We start from the raw sequence: 17,706 nt of genomic DNA on the forward strand, positions 1-17,706 counted from the left end.
GACGTGACCGAGGCTGTTCTCAGCGCGGGTGGCGGCGTAACATTTACCTCGACTGAAGGAGATAGTCGGGAGGTGGAAGGAGCACTTTGAGGAGCTCCTCAGTCCGGTGGACATGCCCTCGTCTCAGGAGGCAGCCCTGAAACAGCAGCTGGGGGGGGGGGGTCAGATCCACCACGGGGGCCGTCGTAGCGGCAAAGTTGCCGGGGTGAACGAGATTCGCCCAGAGTTGTTGAAAGCGCAGGGCAGTGTAGGAGTGTCGTGGTTAACGCGCCTCTTCGATGTTGCATGGAAGACAGGTACAGCACCTCTGGATTGGCAAACTGGGGTCGTGGTCCCCACTTTTTTAAGAAAGGGGACCAGAGTGTGTGCTCCAACTACAGAGGGATCACACTGCTCAGCGTCGCAGGTAACGCCGATGCCAGAGCGCTGGAGAGGGGGCTTCGTCCGGTGATCGAGCATCAGAATCAGGAGGAACGATGCGGATTCCGTCATGGTCGCGGGACAATGGACCAGTGTTTGTTCCCTCTCACAGATATTCGAGGGATCATGTGAGTATGCTTCTGCAGTCGACCTCTGCTTTGTAGACTTGTAGAAGGCATGTGACCTTGTTCCCCGCAGTGGCTTGTGGGAGGTGCTGCGGGATGACGATGCAAAGGTGCCGCTTGTGTTCCCGGAGTGAGAGCCGTGTCCGTGTTCTCAAAGTCGTTCGCCGTGGTGGTTTTACTCCGCCAGGGGTGCGTCTTGTCTCCACTCCTGTTTGTGGTTTTCATGGACAGGACATCAAGGCGCAGCCCCAGGTATGGAGAGTGTCTGGTACGGGGGGGCATGGAGGTGGGGACGCTGCTTTTGTCAGACGACGTTGTCCTCTTCGCCTCGTCAGTCTGGGATCTCAGCGGGCACTCGAGCGGTTCGATGCCGAGTGCGAAGCGGCTGGGATGAGGATCTGCGCCTCCGAATCTGAGGTCGTGGTTCACTCCTGCAGATCGAGAAGAGCCAGTTGAGGTGGTTCAGTCGCCTGGTAAGGAAGCCACCCGGTAGTCTCCCTCTGGAACTCTTCTGGGCAGCAGCAGCAGCAACGTCCCACTGGGCGAAGAGCCCGCGGCCGGCCCAGGACCACGACGATGCTGCTGCTGCTGGCGGGATGACGTCGCTCGGCTGGCCTGGACACGCCTGGGAGTTCCCCAGGAAGAGCTACAGTCTGTGTATAGTAGTGTATAGTGTAGTGTATAGTAGTGTATAGTGTATAGTGTAGTGTATAGTAGTGTGTAGTGTATAGTAGTGTATAGTGTATAGTAGCTTAGTGTATAGTAGTGTAGTGTATAGTAGTGTGGGGTGTTGTAGTGTATAGTAGTGTAGTGTGTAATGTATAGTAGTGTGTAGTATTGTATAGTGTATAGGAGTGTATAGTGTAGTGTATAGTAGTGTATAGTAGTGTATAGTAGTGTATAGTGTAGTGTATTGTAGTGTATAGTGTGTAGTAGCTTCGTGTATAGTAGTGTAGTGCATAGTAGTGTGGGGTGTTGTAGTGTATAGTAGTGTATTGTGTAGTGTATAGTAGAGTGTAGTAGTGTATAGTGTAGTGTAAAGTAGTGTAGTAGTGTATCGTATTGTTGTGCTGGAGTCCATCGCCAGGGGAAGGGAGGAGTGGACCCCCACTACTCAACAAGCTGCTGTAGTGTATAGTAGTGTATAGTAGTGTATAGTGTAGTGTATAGTAGTATATAGTAGTGTATAGTGTAGTGTTTAATGTAGTGTGTAGTGCTGTAGGGAGGTTTGGACCCCCACGACTCAACAAGCTGCTGCCGCGACCCTCACCAGGATAAGCGAATTGAGAAACGAACGAATCAAATTAAACACAATGAATGCCACTTGATTTATTTACTTTGTCGAGATTATTTATCTAGTGATCAGGATGAATCAATGGAACGGAACGGGTCCGAGAGGTCTTACACCGCGCGGAGATGGAGTGATGGAATCATCAGTCCCGTGTGCAGGGTGGATCCTCACACACGGGGGATCCGTGAGACATTGCGACGGCGTGGGCAGGAGGCGTACATCCAGCAGTGGATTGACCATGGCTGCTGCCGCTGCCGCTGATGATGATGGTGGTGATGATACAATGGATGGCGGCACTGGGAACGCGACCGTTCGAGTTGGAATCCCGACCACGGCTACCATCAGTGGCGAGTATTATCGGAACGGGTTGTGAGCCTCATCCCCTAGGTCGATTCAGCCTTAAATGAGTGGACGGCGGGGCGTGTATATATGCTACAAACTTCACTACTGGGGAGACAAAGGCGGACGGCCGTGGTATTGGCCACACCACCCCCACGTGTCCCGTGCCGGCCTTCATAGGTTCTCGCCAACAGCACTCTGCCCACAAGCCTGTGAAAGGCTATACGGGTGATCTTTGTCTGTGTTCGTCGGTGCATCAGCTGTGGAGTGTTCCGCTGAGTTCGTCCCCGTGTCACCGCGACCAGACGAGACACCAATGAAGCGGAGACATGCACACCTATAGCCTGTGGCAATGATTAATGATGGCGAGGAATGGGGTGGGGGTGAGGGAAGGGGTGGCGAGGAGGCGGGGGTCGCGTGGCGCGAGAGTTCAATCTCCCGAACCCGATGATCCCAGTTCGATTCCGAAGCAAGGATTGGTAACGCATTAAAAAGAAGTGGAAAATTCGCCTCCTTTCCCGTGTCTGTCCCTCCAAATGACTACACGTCTGCAAAGTAGTGTTTGTTCTACTGGACATCTGTGAAAAAAGAGCTCCACAGGTCATCGGATTCCTCCAGTCTAAATAAAGAGTTTGAGTCTGCTTTAAACGACCCCATCAGACAAACGGCTGTCTTCTCTGGGAGTGCATAACTTGAGCAGCATGGGTTCAACACAAGCACAACTCCACACCGGTTTCGACATTCAGCGCCTCATCAGCGTGGCCACATTCGCTTGAGCCAATGAATGTCCCGGTGACCTGCCAGATGGCCACAGCCAAGCGTGCTCTGCGTGAGATGGTATAGATGGTAGCGGAATAGAGTAACAGATAAAAACAGGCGATTGAAGGAAAACAATCTCAACACAGATGTCGATAACACTGCAGCCATAAAAGGAAAAAAAGATATAAAGTGACGTTTCGGACAATAACCCCTTTCACAGAGCACAGTAATTCACAGCACCGGAGTCATTCGTGTGCTTTACTGCACCGGCATTGCTACCTCCACCCCATTTGCCCGCCATCCCCACAATAAAAACCACGCACACAACATCACAGACATGAGTTTCATTCCAGGGGTCATTGACTCCAGACGAAGAGCTATTGGGCATTGGTTAGCCCACTGCGATGTGAACTCGGAGACCTGAGTTGAATTACCCACGACAACTAAACATCAGCGGCGAGTGATGGATCTCGATGTCGAATTCAAAAGACGCACACGAACTCAACAAAGACAAAGGCCCCCCGTGCACCCTGCACATACTGTTGGAGCAAGTGCTGTCCGGGGGAGCACCTATTGAGGCCGGAACGACACACGGGGGGGTTGAGTGTGGCCATCACACCACCCGGCCGTCTTTGTTTCCCATATTTACACACAGCACCCGGTACTCATTTAAGGCTGAGTCTACCTAGGGGATCCCCAGGACCAGTTCTGGTATCACTCGCCACTGACGTTTTCCCTTGACGAGAATTCGAACTCGAGTCGCCGGCGCTAACCACTGCGCCACGACTCCGCCCCTTTCAAATCCCCAACAACGACCTTCAATCGGACTGGGTAATGACTCGACAATAGGCGACGTTTCGGGCAATGACCCTTGCTCACGGCATAAAGAGCAGCCTGTCTCGGGACGAACCCCCGTACGACTCGACATCGTATTGTGACGGTATTGTTATGAACAACATTATTGGCCATTCTCTCGCCACTGCTGGATGAGGACCCCCTTCCTGCTCCCACGAGGCACGTGGTGTCCTCACTGCTCCAATCTGCGAGGTCGACGTGTCTCTCGTCAGCGACTTCACCCGTGAGCCACTCGTGACACCGTCTCTCACCACGAGATGATTTGCCCGTTTGCCACTGCCCAATTGGGGCGCCGATGGCCTTCGTTCATTTCTTTAGAACCGCCCGTGGCTGTTGCTGTTGTTGTTGTGTTTACTTTGCTGGCATTCCCTCCGCACCTCAGCTTAACACGCTTGGATACGTGCGGTGCGAAAGAAGTTCAACATACGTACCGTTACACTTTTTTTCCAAAATATAGGTCTTTTTGGGGTTGGATCGCGTAAATGTATAAATGTGTCGTTAAACCCGCCACCACCAGACACAGCCAACTAGTAAGTGTTGTCACGTAAACAGAACGTGCCAATTCGTCACGAGTACAGCACACCGGTGTGTTGGAGAGCAAAGCCACAACATTTACAATCTGAGTACAAACACACCGGTGTTACTGTACTAGTAATGAATTGGCATGTTGCATTTACGTGACAGACCTCACTAATTGGCTGTGTCGGGTGGTGGCGGGTTTAACGACACATTTATACATTTACACGATCAAACCCCAAAAACACCCTCTATTACGGATGATATTGGTCGCGAAAGCCTGCAATTTTTCGTTTAGTCACGAGCTGCGGTGGCGTTGTCGTGGCTGTCGCCACTCTGCACTTGCAATGTGGCAGAGGTCAAGGGTTCGGTTCGATCTCCCGGCACGGCTGCTTTGGCGAATGGTGCAAGAATCTCAAATCTCTCCCCCACCACCACGACCGCGACCGCGAGGCGGTGTCGGCCAATTAATGAGTGTTTACATGCGGGAGGAAAGCGGAGGATCCGGAGAACTCCCCCGCGTGTGAGGGGGCAACGCGCTATCCCATACAGACCTCGTGGCGAGACAGCGCACGGGAAAGGAGTTTCACAAATGTTGTGCAGTGATGTGAGTTACCAACCCTCGCTGTTGCCCCACAGTGCCACGTGCATAGCCACCACTGCCCGACAAATGGCAGACCATAAATGTATATACATTCCATCGATGTATAAATATAAAAGAGACACATATAGAACTTATATCCACGCACACATCATAAACACAGACACACACGGACTTACACAAATACACACTGACGCACACAAATACAAATATCTCCCATGTAGCCTGCACAGACTGTTGCGGCAAGTGCTGTTAGCGAGCACCTATGAAAGCCGGCACGGCACACAAGGGGGTGGGTGGCCAGCACCACGCCCGGCCGCCTTTGTCTCCCCAGTTGCGATGTTTACACACCCCACCAGGAACTCATGTGAGGCCGAGTCGACTTAGGGGAGGCCCAGGACCGGTTCAGATAATCGTCACTGGTGTTGACCGTGAGCGGGAATCGAACTTGGGTCGCCGGGTTCGTAGCGCAGCGTAGCGCAGCGTAGCGCTAACCGCTGCACCACCGCTCCCAACATACTAGAATTGACAGACACACATATAAAGATATAGACCCCAGTTTATAATCACCTTTGCACAGGTAACACAGTCTGATAAGGGCTGTAAATATAAATCAGGGGTGAGATCGCTTACGCAGTCAATTACAATGAGACTGTGTCCACGGCTTATGCAACATGAATTTTATAAACGAACACTCAGGTGCCATAGGTCGACCAACAAAACAAACATTAACAGGCTACTATTACCATCAGCACATTTGTCTTAATGAGAAAATAAAGATAATATAAACCTGGTGTGCTCCGTGTGGTGCAATCAAGTACGGACTGATTACGGTCGACATCTTCATCATCAGCAGCAGCAGCCGCCGCCACCACCATGGTCAATCCACTGCTGGATGGAGGCCTCCCCAAGCACCATGATCCACCCCAATATACGTGACAAACATGAGGTGCCTCTGACCCAAATCGTACCAGAATCACAACACGTGATCACAACACGCAACCTGCAACACGAAATTACCAAGCGTCCCCCACTCCATGGAATACTGCAAGTGCAGCCTCCAACTCTCATCATTCACTCTGTCTCTATTCTGGCCTCTCTGCGTGCAATGCAGAAGGGCCCGTTGCCCGAAACGTCGCCTCTTATATGCGTTTCACTTCAAGGCCACACACACGCGGTGTTGTTATTGACACGGAGTTGTTGTTGTTGTTGTTGTTTGTGCACCATCACTGCCACAGCAAGAGCAGCCGCATCAGCAGGCAATCTCTTTAATATCGATGACAACTGTGGCTCACCATCGACGGGTTTCGAGTTCAACTCCCGAGTAGGCAGTTGACTAAGCCCATAATCCTTCTTGGGGGTCGATACAATAAGTAACACTTAGCATCAACAACGGAAACAGAAGTTGCCCTTTGGATAGAGTCGCTCCCGCCACAGTAACGTGGAATTTCCATCACTGGTTCTGCAGGGCTGTTAACAAGAGATGAGCAACACAGCCTCAATGCTCATTGGAGCAGCAGAGCATCGCGTTGACCTTTGACGATGACCAGATCTCGGAAGCTAAGCAGGAGTTGAGTGCTTGAGAGGACGCTGGCCATGCATAACAGGTGTTACAGGCTTCGGGGCTCCGCTGTGGGCATCCGAGGGCGTTGCAGCGAAATCCACGTGAGCCGGGAATCGAACTGGGTTCACCAGGTTCGTAACCACGTAACGGCTCACCGCTGTTTTATACGATGTGTATGTATATATACAGTACACACAGATCGCCAGTATCGCCTTTCATTGAGTGGGAACGCAAGTGTTGTTAGCGAGCACCTATTAACGCGGGCTGTGCACAAGATGTGGAGCAGTTCCCCACTACTTGGCCCGGCCGACTTTGTTTCCCCAGTGCTCATTTAAGGCTGAGTCGACCTAGGGGTCGGGCAAAGAGTGGTTCAGATATCACTCAGCTATTGCTCGAAAGGAGCGACGCAGAAGAACCCTGGGATTTGGTCTCCCACGAAGCTGCTCGTGGTCCACCCTAAGCCGCGTCCACCGCACAAACCACGGTAGCAGAAGCGGGCCCCTGACGATGCACAAACGGAGCATTAAAAACTCTCCAGTCGTGGTGCGGCTGTGGTCATCCAGCACAGAGACGGCGCGACATCTAACGACGCCCGATCCGCAAACCCGAAGGAGACCTCGCAGCGGACCACTCCGCCACCGCTCCTGACGCGGTCGTCTGGCTCGGCCACCTGGATGTGACGTTGGGGTCGACGCCCTGCATCGACACCAGCCACGCGCAAGAAGAGAAGTCTGCTGGGTAGCCGTGGCCGGGATTAGAACTGAAGGGGGCTGCAGTGTGGGGGAGATGGGGGGGATCTGGGTTACGGTGGCGGGGGGGGGGGTCAGGGCTACGGTGGGGGTCACATCCCGGGAGCTCGCGGCCTCACCCGCACGGAGGCGAAGCGCCGTGTCCTCTCTGCGCCAGGCGAGCCGACGCTCTTCTCCTCGTGCGCCGCCTTCATCTCGCTGCTCACGCAAAGACAAAGATACCGACAGGGAGGCTTCAACAGACTGTTGGGGCAAATGCTGTTAGCGAGCACCTGACTGATACATCAATGTCATCGTCATCATCACGGTGTTGATCATTGTTCCCGAGACGATCATCGTTGCTTTTGGGAATGCTCATAGACATCGTCCTCATCATCATCGTTGTCGTCATTATCTTGAAGGGATTTAAAATCAAGACATGCCTGACGCGTCATCAGCAGCAGGGTCATTGTCATCATTGTTTCTGACAACACACTCATCATCATCAAGTTGTAAAATCATTATTCACATGATCATCGTCTGGGCAATGTGAAAAATCAACCCATTCTGACTCACCATCGATATCGTCATCTTCAAAATCATTGTCATCATCGTCATATTATTATTTCATTTTCCACTGACACAATACTCAGCATCATCATCGACATCGTAGTGGGAAAATAAAACTGGCATCATCATCAACAGCCATCATCGTCCACATCCATCACCATCGTCACCATCATCATTCACATGTTCACCAGCTAGATGCCCAACATGGAGGTCTGCTGCTACTGCTGCTGCTGCTGGCCACGACGGGACGACCTCAGCAGACAGACAGAGTTTGTGTCGTGTCGCTGTTCCTCCTCCTCCGTGAAGAAGCGCACACCACAGTATGTTCACTGTGCGGCCCATAGGTTGATTTTCACGTGCTCAGTCGCACTGCCACGGCTCGACTTCGATGCATCTCCGTGGGTGTTTGTCTGTGTCGGTCGAGATGTATCGGTGCGTCTCGTGGCGTAGCTCTGTGTATCTCTGTTCGTGCAGGTGATGCGGGCGGTATTCAAGCGAGGAAGTATAAGAGAACAGAAGATTTAATAATTGCTCATCTGGTTAATAATTAGGAAGTGTAAAGAAACTACATTGCCATCAATCTCGCACCAGCATCCACCTGATTGCATGTGAGTGTACAGGCGAGTGAGTGTACAGGCGAGTGAAAGTACAGGTGAGTGTACAGGTGAGTGAGTGTACAGGCGAGTGAAAGTACAGGTGAGTGTACAGGTGAGTGAGTGTACAGGCGAGTGAGTGTACAGGCGAGTGAAAGTACAGGTGAGTGTACAGGTGAGTGATTGTACAGGTGAGTGAGTGTACAGGTGAATGAGTGTACAGGTGAGTGAGTGTACAGGTGAGTGAGTGCACAGGTAACAACAACAAACACAGCTTAGTGCCGAAGGTATCAAGATCGGCCTCGAAGCCAAGTTCTTTAGCACAGTACTTGTTATACATTTGTTTATGATACTACAATTTGCAACCACTTTTTTAGGTTAAGATGTGAATAAATGCGTGGGCTTGTGTAAATGTGTTTGTTATTTAATTTATCAATAATTTAAAAAACATAACGGATTCTTTCGTTTTTAACGGATTTTAGAAACTGTTATTTTAGCGTTTTTTTAAGATTCTCAGTTTTGAACGGATTTTGTATACAGGCTTTTTTGTTATTTATTTATCATGCGTATTTATGTTTGTGTTTATCTGTTTTTGTGTTTGTGTGCATGTCCATTGTGTGTTTGTGTGCATGTCCATTGTGTGTATCATTTAATTAAGAGTACTGTACACTGCCGTAATGTTTAGTTGGACTTTGATGGGTAGAGTATAAATGTGTGGTATAGTAGAGAAGTGTTTGATGAATATTGAAGTGTGCGGTGCAGCTTGCTCTGTGTGTGTCGCAGCGAGCCGTAGTGCACTGTGTGCAATCTATTGTGCGGACCCCCTTGGCACCCCCAGCAGCCCGTGGCGTGCTGTTCAGCGGGGCCACCCCGTGAACAGCAAGAAGAGCACGGAACAGACTTCCACGCCCTGCGTCTGCAGCACCGTGCGCGTCGCCTCTGCCATCTTCGGCTGGGCCGACAACCCCCAGCTGCTCGGCTGCCTCGGCAACTGCTCTGGGAGGTCGCTGCATGAAGTCTCCGTGCAGTGGCCATGACATTCAAGATGGGCTCCTCCTGCTGGTGTGTGTGGAGCGGACTCACGCTCCTGCTGCCACCCACTAACTCTGTTCTATTGTTTTTACCCATTGTCACTCGGCCCATCCAGCTCACTCAGTCACCTCATCCATCGCACACAACACCCTCCTTCCCCCCCCCCACCTCCCATAATTTCTCAAATAATTGCACTTCCCGTATTCTGTGCATTCTCTTCCTCCAATCTACAGAATTCTACAATTTCATATTGTTCGCTTCAAAGCTTAAAAAATACTCATAGCCACGCCTCACTACGTTTAGGACAGCACTATTATAAATACATTTTAAAACTATTCATATTAATATTGTTGATTTGGTCAGGTGTTAAAACCAATCCTGGCTCCATTACTGCCACATCTTCTGCATCACTCACCTTTAACTCAGACAGACGTGGTCTTGGCATTGTCCAGGTCAACATGAGAGACCTCACAGCTAAATTTAAATAATAAAAATTGAATTGGCTGTCTGAAACATGGCTCACCTCGCATATAACTCATAGCCTCGGGGAAAATGAAGGATATCATGAAGAGGAGGAGGAGGTGTGGCAGGACATGTGAAAAATAACCTACCTTGCATACAACTAACTACTGTATCCGACCCGGGTTCATTTGAATATATCACACTCATGATTTATTCGCCAGGTAACCGACATTTTACTTTGATGTGTTGCTATCGACCACAAAATAGTACATTTCTAATTAATCCCCGGATAAAATTACGTTACCCATTCCAAAAGGTGAATTATTAATCAGAGGTGACCTGAATTATAATTGGCTAAACGTACCACATGATGCATTCGACTTTGCAAACGCGTACAATCTACATCAATTGAGTTGCTTCAACCACGAGACCCAATATAAACAACTCGGATCGTTTGTCCATACTTGATGTCCTATACTAACACATCTACCCAGTACATCTTCAAAAGTGGGAGTCGTCGGTAATCATCTCAGTGATCGTGCCATTATATTTGGCATTCGGCGTCCAAACATAAGTAAAATAAACTCATAACATTATCATAAAACGGTCTTTAAAACATTTAGACCTTCAAGCATCTAAACACGACGCTCTCCATTCTGACTGGGATACGGCGAGAAAAATCCCAGTTTTTGAAAGTGCCTGGACATATTTAAGAGCCAATTCCAAAAAATAATTGACAAATATGCCACTTAAAATAGTTCAGATTAAAGGATGATAGTCCACGTTGGTTTTAATCGAACATTCCTGAATGAACGAAAGCTCTAGATATAGCCTGGAATAAAATCTCCCTGATTGGATTAGCTACAGAACAATAAGACATGTATGCGTACTCGCTAAGGAAAAAATGCAACATTTTCTTACCACCAAACTTTGCTAAATTCACAAAAACCACAAGACTTGTCTACAAAACGTTCAACTCGGTTGAACACTAAAGGGAAGCTAAGTACTACTCTTTGTTTTTTTCGGTAAAGTCACGTAGGTCAAAAATGTAATACAATAAATGAAAACAACTAAATTAAATCACGAAGTTTTGGGCGCAACACAAGCGTCCGTCATCAGGTGGGAAAGCATGGCCTACTGCTGATGCTGTTTTACCTACATGGTGACTTTACCGACAAACCTAAGAGTATGAATCCTTGCAGTCACGAAAGCTTCAAATCTAGAAGCGAAATACTCTTCCAAAAAAACCCTGATGGGATGACAAAACAAGACCTTGTCAATGGATTTCATTCTCATTGTGGATCAGCAGGGCACATCTTTGACAGAACAAGTCAGAGTGAAATATCTCCGAATACACCACCGCTGTTCACACCACTCACTCCTTCCTCTTCACACCCCAACCCTAACGACGTGTAAGTGAGAAGTCATCGTCCATACGTCTCCTGCAATCCCATATCTGAATGGGACGTATTACACGAGTTGGCATCAATTACGACATCGTCATCCGCGGAAGCAGTTGTCTGCATGCATTTGCAGTTGTGGCTGTGGGTAAATCTCATTCGTAAACCTCTCACACGCATTTGCGAGCTCTCACCGAAGGTACATTTCCCCTGGTGGAAAGCATATTTTATTCCTCCAGTACATATATAAATGGCTCAGAAGAAGACCCTAATAATTAGAGGGCAATCTATATGATTTCACAAATTACTAAAATATTCGAACAAAAATACTAAATTCACGAATCTACTGCTACCCAAAGAGTCACAATCTCCTTCCCGGTAAAATTAGAGCGACACGATCGTGGCTCTAATTTCCAATGTGTGACGTAGATGCGCGCATCCGCCTGCTGACGATGTTTCTGAGACAGTTAATGGTTCTAGATTTGAAGCTTTCATGACTGCAAGGATTCATACTCTTAGTTCTTTCGGTAAAGTCACGTAGGTAAAAAATTAAATAAAAATTAATAAAAATTTAAAACAATAAAATCACGACGTTTCGGACGCAACACAAGCCTCCGTCTTCAGGTGAAATTGTCACACTTGATACAGATTTTTTGCTGTGACAGTTTCACCTGAAGACGGAGGCTTGTGTTGCTTCCGAAACGTCGTCATTTTTTATTTTTTATTTTATTAATTTTTATTTACGTGACTTTACCGAAAGAACTAAGAGTACAGATAATGGTTGCAGCGGTGACTTCGAGGAGGAGGAGGAGGAATGATGAATGGGTCTCAAATGAGGAGGGCTTCATTCTGAGCACCGCTGCGTGGGGAATGGTGCACACGCGCACACTCAACACCAACAACTCAACGCCTTCATTCGCGACACTGCGTGTGTGCGTGTGCGTGTGTGTGACCTTAACATGAGCAATTATTTAATAGGCGACGAATCGGGCAATGGCCCCTTTTCAAAGCACGTACATTGAACTGATTACAAGGACTACAGTGATCATTATTACATGTTGTTTCTACTCTGCAGGAATGTGTAGCAACACAATGATTACATTCATACGAAATTATTACAGATTAAGGTCTTAATTACAAACGGCAATGGCTAAGCTGAGGATTTGCATGCAGCAAACAATGCGACCTCCACACCCTCCCTCCCTGCGAGTTCCACCACGCGGGCCCTTCACTCGCCAAGGTAAGAGGAGCGGTGTGCGATCTTCATCGCCACTGTCCACCTCGTTAGATTGTGATGGTGGTGATGACGACTGTTCCATCTACGTGTGTCGAGGTGCATTTGTTGATGGCCGAGGAGCCTGATCCTCGAAACAGCCAGATCCACCCCTGCACGTGGACACTCAGTCGTGCTTCTCATAGTGGGACTTATCACTCACTCACCCACCCACTCACTCACCCACCCGATCACTCACCCACCCACTCACTCACCCACCCACTCACTAACCCACCCGCTCACTCACCCACCCCCTCACTCAACCACCTGCTCACTCACCCACCCGATCACTCACCCACCCACTCACTCACCCACCCGATCACTCACCCACCCACTCACTCACCCACCCGATCACTCACCCACCCACTCACTCACCCACCCACTCACTAACCCATCCGCTCACTCACCCACCCGCTCACTCACCCACGCGCTCACTCACCCACCCACCCGCTCACTCACCCACCCACTCACTAACCCACCCACTCACTCACCCACCCGCTCACTAACCCACTCACCCGCTCACTGACTCAGCCACCCACTCACTCACCCAATCAACGAACCACTCACTCATTCACTCAATCAAATAACCAAATTCCGACATTCAACGTATTTTCTCTGGTAAATATAAATATAAATTAAGGACCAATATCTGGGTTTTCAGACGTCACTGGAAGAAAGGATCTCAGAGGTAGCTCTGTGATATCAGCTTCCGCGGCACGAAGGGCGGCAGTGCTCTGCGTGGAGAGCGATGCCTTCCCCCGCCCTGGTGTCCTCTGCTTCGGTAGTCGGGTGTCTGTTCATTGCTCCGGTATTTACAACCTGTTTGTTTGTAGTAGCCGAGTGGTGAAGAAGATGCCACCATCGCCACCGCATTCACGATCCCTTTTACGACCCCCCCCCCCCGTCTGTTGACGTTGGCTCTCGATTCGTGCCCAAGGTTCGGGACGAACGTTTACGCGATATTGAAAAAAAAGGCATAAAAAAAGAAATGATACCATAAACGCACCCGTCAGAGACGTTCGACACAACAGGCACGCACGCTCATTCCCGCGGAGGTGCAGATATAAAACGTCGCACCTTGATACCATCGGCCTTGAAACATCAGCGAATTTAATCTGTTAAGCAAACACGTGCGCGTTTGCGGAATAGTCAGACACTCCCCATTCATTCCATCCGGACGAGGTCGCGCAGCCTGTGGCATGGATGCCGTGCAGGAGAAGTCCCTCCGTGTAAACACGCGAGCGGCGACTCGCTACAACACTCGGTCAAGGTCGAGCCCGCGCGTGGAATGTACGAGAGGGACATGTGTCTGTGTGTGTGTCAGTGTGTGTGTGTGTCAGTGTGTCTGTGAGTGTGTGTCAGTGTGTGAGTGTGGAGCCAGCAGTGGGGAGCGGTGGCACAGCGGTTAGCGCGTCGCAATACGAACCCGGCGACCCGAGTTCGTTTCCTGCTCACGGCCAACACCCGTGACGATTATCTGAACTGGTCATGGGCCTCCCCTAAGGTTGACTGAGCCTTAAATGAGTACGATGTGTAAATCTCGCCACGAGGGAGACAAATGCGGCCGGGCGTGATGCTGGCCACCCACCCTATATTGTGCCGTGCCTTCATCGGTGCTACTCGCCAGCAGCACTGGCCCCGGCCGTCTGTTCACAGGCGATACGGGGGGGGGGTCTTTGTTTTTTTGCGTGCAGCCTAGTGGCGATATTGGGCCGGGCGATATCACTCCCAGATTTGCGATCAACTCCAGCAGCAGTGGAAGTGCGGCAGCTGCCACCAATGCCCCGTTGTGTCCTGCTGTGGTTTCTTCCGTCTGTTGGTCAACCCGTGCCTTCCACGCAATAGCGGGCGCATGGGGGGGGGCGGGGTAGGCGGCCCCCTTCCAAATCTAACAGCGACTTTCCAAGAACGGTCAAATGCCCTTTGCTTTTCTTGTTTTAGTTTTGATCTTCGAAAGCTCGGAGAGCGGGGTGGTTTGAAATCGTCGGACGATGACACAAGGCGAGTGGCATGGCCACAAGGGGGCCGAGGGTGGCCGCTGCTCGAGGCTGGCGATGGAGCGGCAGGCCACGGCAGGCCACGGAGCCACGGAGTGAATAATCGCGCGCGCCGATACAAACTTCAATTCAACGATATTTGATTTGTATTTTAACCAGTTAAGGCCCACTGGGCAATAGCTAACATTTCGTCACCAAGTGTGATGAGTGAGTCTAGTTGGTGGGGGGGGGGGGGTACAGGACATTGTGGTCTTAATTGGGGGGCCGCTATACCAACAATATACACGATCGTGGTGGTGCCAGGCTCGGTGCACGACTTGCGATGAGAGAACACAACAACACAATAGACGCACGCACGCACATACTGATGGACGCATCATACGCAAGTGCATATATATATACCGTGCGCAATACATGCTGCGTAATCGTCATGAGCCATTGTCTATCCGCTGCTAGATGAGAACCTGGAGGAAAATCCACGCGACCACGGAGAGAGAGACATCCAAACTCCAAATACGCAGGTGTCAGGGTCGGGATTAAACCTCGAAGCTCCTCTATACCAGGCGAGGTAGCTAACATCTCGCCACCTGACCGCTTATCTCGCATCTCACTTCCCCTCCCACTTCGCACTTTACCATTCGCCCCTCACCTCACAACTCTCATCTCACAACTCTCAGCTCACACTCTCACCCATCACCTCACTTCTCACCCCCCCTCCCCCCCCCCCCAACATATCTCACATCGCACTTACTGTGCCCTCGGCTCACCGCTCACCCGGTGAGGCTCACCTCCCTTCTCGGCTCACCTGGCCCCGTCGCTGTTGCTGCCTGTCCGGTCTTTATCGTCTCATCAGCGGCTCGACTCGCTCCTGTGTGTCGTTCGCTCTCGGAGCGCCCACGTGAGCGATGTGGCTCTTGTATTAAGGCGGGGTTGGGGAGGGGCGGGGGAGGGAGCGAGGGAGGGAGGGATCAGAGGCAGGGGTTGGGGGTTAGGAATTTTGTGTCCAATCTTTGGACCTTCGTGTGTCGCGAGTTCTGTTTGTCGCGTGCCGAGGATCGGTGAGCGAGGTACCGGGGTGGCAGAGATGCGCTGCTGCGGCCGTCTGGAACGCTCTTCCTTCCGATATTCGGTGGCCACTGGAGTTACGCACTTATAAATCATCTATATTGACAACTTATTTCTTTAGAACTGCATCTTGTGTCAAGTTTGATGTCCTTTCCCCGCACCTCCGATTTGCGCAGTTGGGCACGTGCAGTGCCAAAGAAGTTCAACAAACATGCATACAACGAGGAGCCGATAAATCAATCAGTCATGATCATTGTTCGTGTATGTGCCATTATATATATGTGCCGTTTACATCCGCCGCAAGCGATATTGACCGATGAACTATTTTTATTAATAAAATCGTCATGAATCAACAGTCATAGTAACCATCAAATACTTAATTCCATTGTCATCATCATAATCATTAATCATTCTTATTCATTCAATCGTGATCATCATACATAATATAAATGTGTCATTAAACCCTCCACCACCCGACACAGCCAATTAGTAAGGGTTGTCACGTAAACAGAACATGCCAATTCGTTACTAGTACAGCATACCGGTGTGTTAGACAGCAAATCCACAACATTTACAATCATCGTAATTATTTATCAATAACTCAGCATCATCCTCATGCGATCAACATCGTTCAGTGTCATTCATCAGTCATCATTGAATCAGCAACCATTGCCAATTATGATCCTCATTCAATCATCATCATAATCAGCGTCATTCATTAGCCACCGTCGTCATCATCCATCGCTGATGTGAATGGGACGCGTTCGTCACTCGTTGTCGCGAAGGTTCGCGGTTAGATCCCAGCGGCCACCCCGATTAATACTGCGGTGGTGTAATAACCGTAAAAATAAAGCAGTACGCGCCATTCGCTCACAGTGGACGTTACAGATCCCGTGGCGCATTTGGCAAGAGTATGAGATTGTGTGCGGGGAGTCGTCCTCGGTGATGACCTCTGTTTGTGTGACTGTCCAAATTTAAAACGCAACCCACAAATTACGTAGCTGGGATGATGAACAATCGTCGACGTGAGAACACTTAATCTAAGTTGTATTGTGGTTGTTGTTGTTGTTGTTTGACTTGCATCCCACTGGTATTTTTGCACACATCGTTGGTGTACGGTGCTTTTTCTGCAATATTTTGCCGTCTTTTCTTGGATTTTCTGTTTGCACATAGTCACTTTAAGATGTTTTCTTGTTCATGTTTTTGTTTTTTGTTTATTGCGGTTACACCCGATTCAAGAGCCGAATGGCTCACAGGGCTATACCTTATAAGTTAACTTGAACTTGAACTTGGCAGGACCCGCCTGAATAGGGGTCCTGAGTCTCTGCGAGGATTTCCAGAGTGTAGCAAGCATCATGGCCAATTATCATCTTCATTATCATTAAATCAATCACTTTATACATTAATTTTCTATGCAATCATCAAACGATCATCAGCATCATCCATTATCAATAATCGATTTTAATCGATGACTGATGACGCGCCTTCCATTCCTTATCCATACCCCCCGCCCCACCACTCCCCACCGCCCGCCCCCACCCCTGCTTCAGAAAAACACCCAAAAACACACTCGTCTCTGCTATGGAGAAGAGCCATTGCCCGAAACGTCGCCTTCAATATATACATGCATATACTCCACTTTGAGGGCGCTATTCTTGTCGACTGTGTGGATGTTGTGCTGCTATTGCTGGTGCCCGCGCGGCACCGCCAACGCAGCAGCGTCACAGACAATCTGTGTCCAAACGGAACACGAAATACTGACCACAGGCACGGGCCCTGACCTCCTGACCCCAGGGCTGAGACACGACGGGGCGGGTTGGGGCGAGAGGGGACACGGCAAGACCGCCGCACTATTGACTCTCGAACGACGACTATTATCGCCTCCTCGTGTCCACGAGCCACGACATGAACAACGATTTGCCTCTCTCGATGAGACACTGAAAGTCGAAAACCGGCGCCAAAGTTTCCTTTCTGTTAAACCAATGCTGCTGAAGACAATTCACTCCCCCACGAGGAAGCGCGGCTGATGGAACGTGTTAAGAACAGTTTTAAGTGAATGCGTGTTGAACTTGTCGCGCATCGTACGTATCCAACCGTGCTAATCGAAGCGAAGGGA

At 49.8% G+C, this 17,706-nt stretch overlaps 1 protein-coding gene across 1 annotated transcript in view; it reads right to left on the bottom strand.

Annotated features, from left to right (window-relative positions):
- Window positions 1–15,414, bottom strand: part of LOC144936429 (solute carrier organic anion transporter family member 1C1-like) — a 44,878-nt gene extending 29,464 nt beyond the window's left edge. The window contains exons 1-2 of the mRNA XM_078863479.1: window positions 15,331–15,414; window positions 7,339–7,417 (exon numbers count right to left, since the gene is read on the bottom strand). Of these exons, the coding sequence (XP_078719605.1) occupies window positions 7,339–7,413 (75 nt within the window). The 5' untranslated portion in view covers window positions 7,414–7,417; window positions 15,331–15,414. The remainder of the gene's footprint in view (window positions 1–7,338; window positions 7,418–15,330) is intronic.
- Window positions 15,415–17,706: the final 2,292 nt, after the last annotated feature.

Source organism: Lampetra fluviatilis, chromosome 16 (assembly GCF_964198595.1).
Source record: "Lampetra fluviatilis chromosome 16, kcLamFluv1.1, whole genome shotgun sequence".
NCBI classification, from domain to species: domain Eukaryota; kingdom Metazoa; phylum Chordata; class Hyperoartia; order Petromyzontiformes; family Petromyzontidae; genus Lampetra; species Lampetra fluviatilis.